The sequence below is a fragment of the Labrus bergylta genome, chromosome 14 (assembly GCF_963930695.1).
Source record: "Labrus bergylta chromosome 14, fLabBer1.1, whole genome shotgun sequence".
Classification (NCBI taxonomy): Eukaryota; Metazoa; Chordata; class Actinopteri; order Labriformes; family Labridae; genus Labrus; species Labrus bergylta.
In genome coordinates, this window is record NC_089208.1 from 17,188,780 (window position 1) to 17,191,355 (window position 2,576).

Below are 2,576 nucleotides of genomic sequence, written 5' to 3' on the forward strand. Positions count from 1 at the left end.
GACATGGTAAAAGTGAAGATATCCAAACATTAAGGGTAAATGCTTCATCTTGAAAATGTGTAATACAAACAGCCTTTCGCTTCATCATGATGAGTGTCTTTATCTTTCTGTCCTTGTAAAGCACTTTGTAATTGTGATTAGTGCTCTATAAATAAAGGTTGTTATTTACGTTGAAACACGTACTGTCTCACCATACCCTTGTTGTATAATTACTGATTTAAAAATATAGCAAACTTTCTTTACTGCTTTTCTTCAAAACCTAAATATGCTGATAAAACCCTTACTCTGTAAATGATTCCAGTGTTCAAAAAAGCAGAGGGAAAATCTGATATTTACATAGAAATTGCACAACACATTTTTTTTAAAGCAAGAACTTCTCCCTCTTTAATTGATTCATACATCTTTATTTGATTCATACTATACTTTCAATCTACTTTGACCTTAAAATGAATGTATTTATCTCTGTTTTCACAGATGAAGAGAAAAACATCTTTCAATCCTTCATTTAAAAAACAACAACTTGATTCATAGTTGTCTTTTATGTCATGATTATAATCTTATTTCATCCTTTCACATTTACCACTGACAATAGCCTACGAATAATAGCCCAAAGCTATGACTTCGCTGTCACATTGTGAATATTTTTGTCCTCGATATTTGAGATTTCTTTCTAATTTTTAGTAGCCGTTTCACAGATTCTTTGATTTCTTGTGTTTGCAGAACATAAATGATTGGGTTCAACATGGGAGGGAAAATGGACGTTAGAGACAGATTTATGATCCTGGCATTAGGATGTATGTTTTCCATCAAGGTAAATGTGATCAACAGTGGAATGAAATAGATAGCCACCAAAGACAGATGACCTATGCACGTTTTAAAGGCCTTGAGTCCTTCTTGAACCGAGGCCACTTTGGCCAAAGTACAGCCGATACATAGGTAACTTAACAAGATGAAAACAAAAGGAAGCCAGAATAGAAGAACAGGGTACAAACAACTAAGGACATAGTTTGGATAGTGGTCATTGCAAGACAGTCGATATATCTGGCCATGGTCACAGAAATAGCTATTGATTATTACAGACTTACAGAATGAGAGCCTGGTAAGTAGGCCAATGGCAATGAAAACAGCAATGATAATGAATGCCCAGAAAGAGGCAATCAAAGACAGCATGAACCTGTGGGTCACCTTTACTTGATAGTGCAGTGGGAAGATAATGGCGACTAATCTGTCGTAGGAGAGTGCAACCAAATTAAATGACTGCATGGAAAGGCAGGTGTAGCAGAAAAAAAGGAAAACCAAACAGTCGTTGTAGGGTATGGAGGGATGGTTAAACAGAAAGATGTCCAAAAGCTTTGGCACCAGAGCAGAGTTTCCAAACAGGTCCACAAATGCCAGATTAAAAACTGCTATGTATTTTGGTGCTCTTAGATTATGATCCAAGTATATTACAGCCATTACAACTGTGTTTCCTATCACTGAAACAACATAAACAAAAAAGAGAAAGACATAGTAATATTTGATATTCGGGATGCCAGATAAACCGCTTATTATGAAATAAGCAGGATGCACAAAAGTGATGTTCTTCCCCAGAGCAGAGTTGAATAAGTTCATTGTGGTTTCAATAAAGTCGAATCCTTTTCTTTGCATCAGTCAGTGCTGTGTACTCTTTCAGTGTGTGGATAGAAATCAGCAATTCTCTCTTTTTAGCAACAGAGCTCTGTCAGGCTTTAAGTGTTTGGTCTGGGGTGGCTACAAAGAGGGGCAGTCAGTGGATGTTCCCATGTGACCAGTGTATGTGAGCCATTCATCATTAGTGCCATTTTATTTAACATTTATGTGATGTATTTCAGTATGTAAACTGAAGGACGTTTGTGTGTGTGTGTGTGTGTGTGTGTGTGTGTGTGTGTGTGTGTGTGTGTGTGTGTGTGTGTGTGTGTGTGTGTGTGTGTGTGTGTGTGTGCGCCAATTTGCGATAGCAGTGATCATTTGCCCATTACCCAGTCATTTCATTGGGGGTTTGCTGCATATTGTTTAGCTGTCCACAACACATTTTTGGCTGAAATCAAAGTGGGCGCAAAGAGGAGGAAGAAAAAACTAATAATAAAATAATAATCCTTAGGGTTTCAAGAGGGTCCTTGCACCCTTCAGTGCCTGCTCAAGCCCTATAAAGTTATTTAAAAAAAAAAAGCAACATCAGCATGCCCCTGAATGGTTAAAAAAAAATAAAAAGTGCAATGTTAACTTAGTAATGTCAAGTTGGCAACTGGCTTTTGCACAAAGAGCAGAAGACAAGAATACAACATACTCTCATTTCTTTCCCATAAAAGCTCGATGTGAGTGGTTTAATCTTTTTATGCCTTTATTGTAGTGATAGGACAGTGGATAGAGTCAGGTATCAGGGACAGAGAGAGTGGGGAATGACATGCGAGAAGGGAGCCAAAGGTCTGATATGAACCCGGGCTGCCCCCTTTCGGGGACTACAGCCTCCGTACATGGGTCACGCGCCCTAACCACTCGGCCACCGGCGTCCCAAGTTGTAACAATCTTGAATTTATAGGACAAATATAGGTTATTTT

At 38.3% G+C, this 2,576-nt stretch overlaps 1 protein-coding gene across 1 annotated transcript; it reads right to left on the bottom strand.

Annotated features, from left to right (window-relative positions):
• Positions 1-407: 407 nt before the first annotated feature.
• On the bottom strand, positions 408-1,998 carry LOC109991717 (olfactory receptor 1E16-like). Its single transcript, XM_020644067.2, has one exon. The coding sequence runs from the start codon at positions 1,645-1,647 to the stop codon at positions 628-630; it is 1,020 nt and encodes a 339-aa protein (XP_020499723.2). The 5' UTR covers positions 1,648-1,998; the 3' UTR covers positions 408-627.
• Positions 1,999-2,576: the final 578 nt, after the last annotated feature.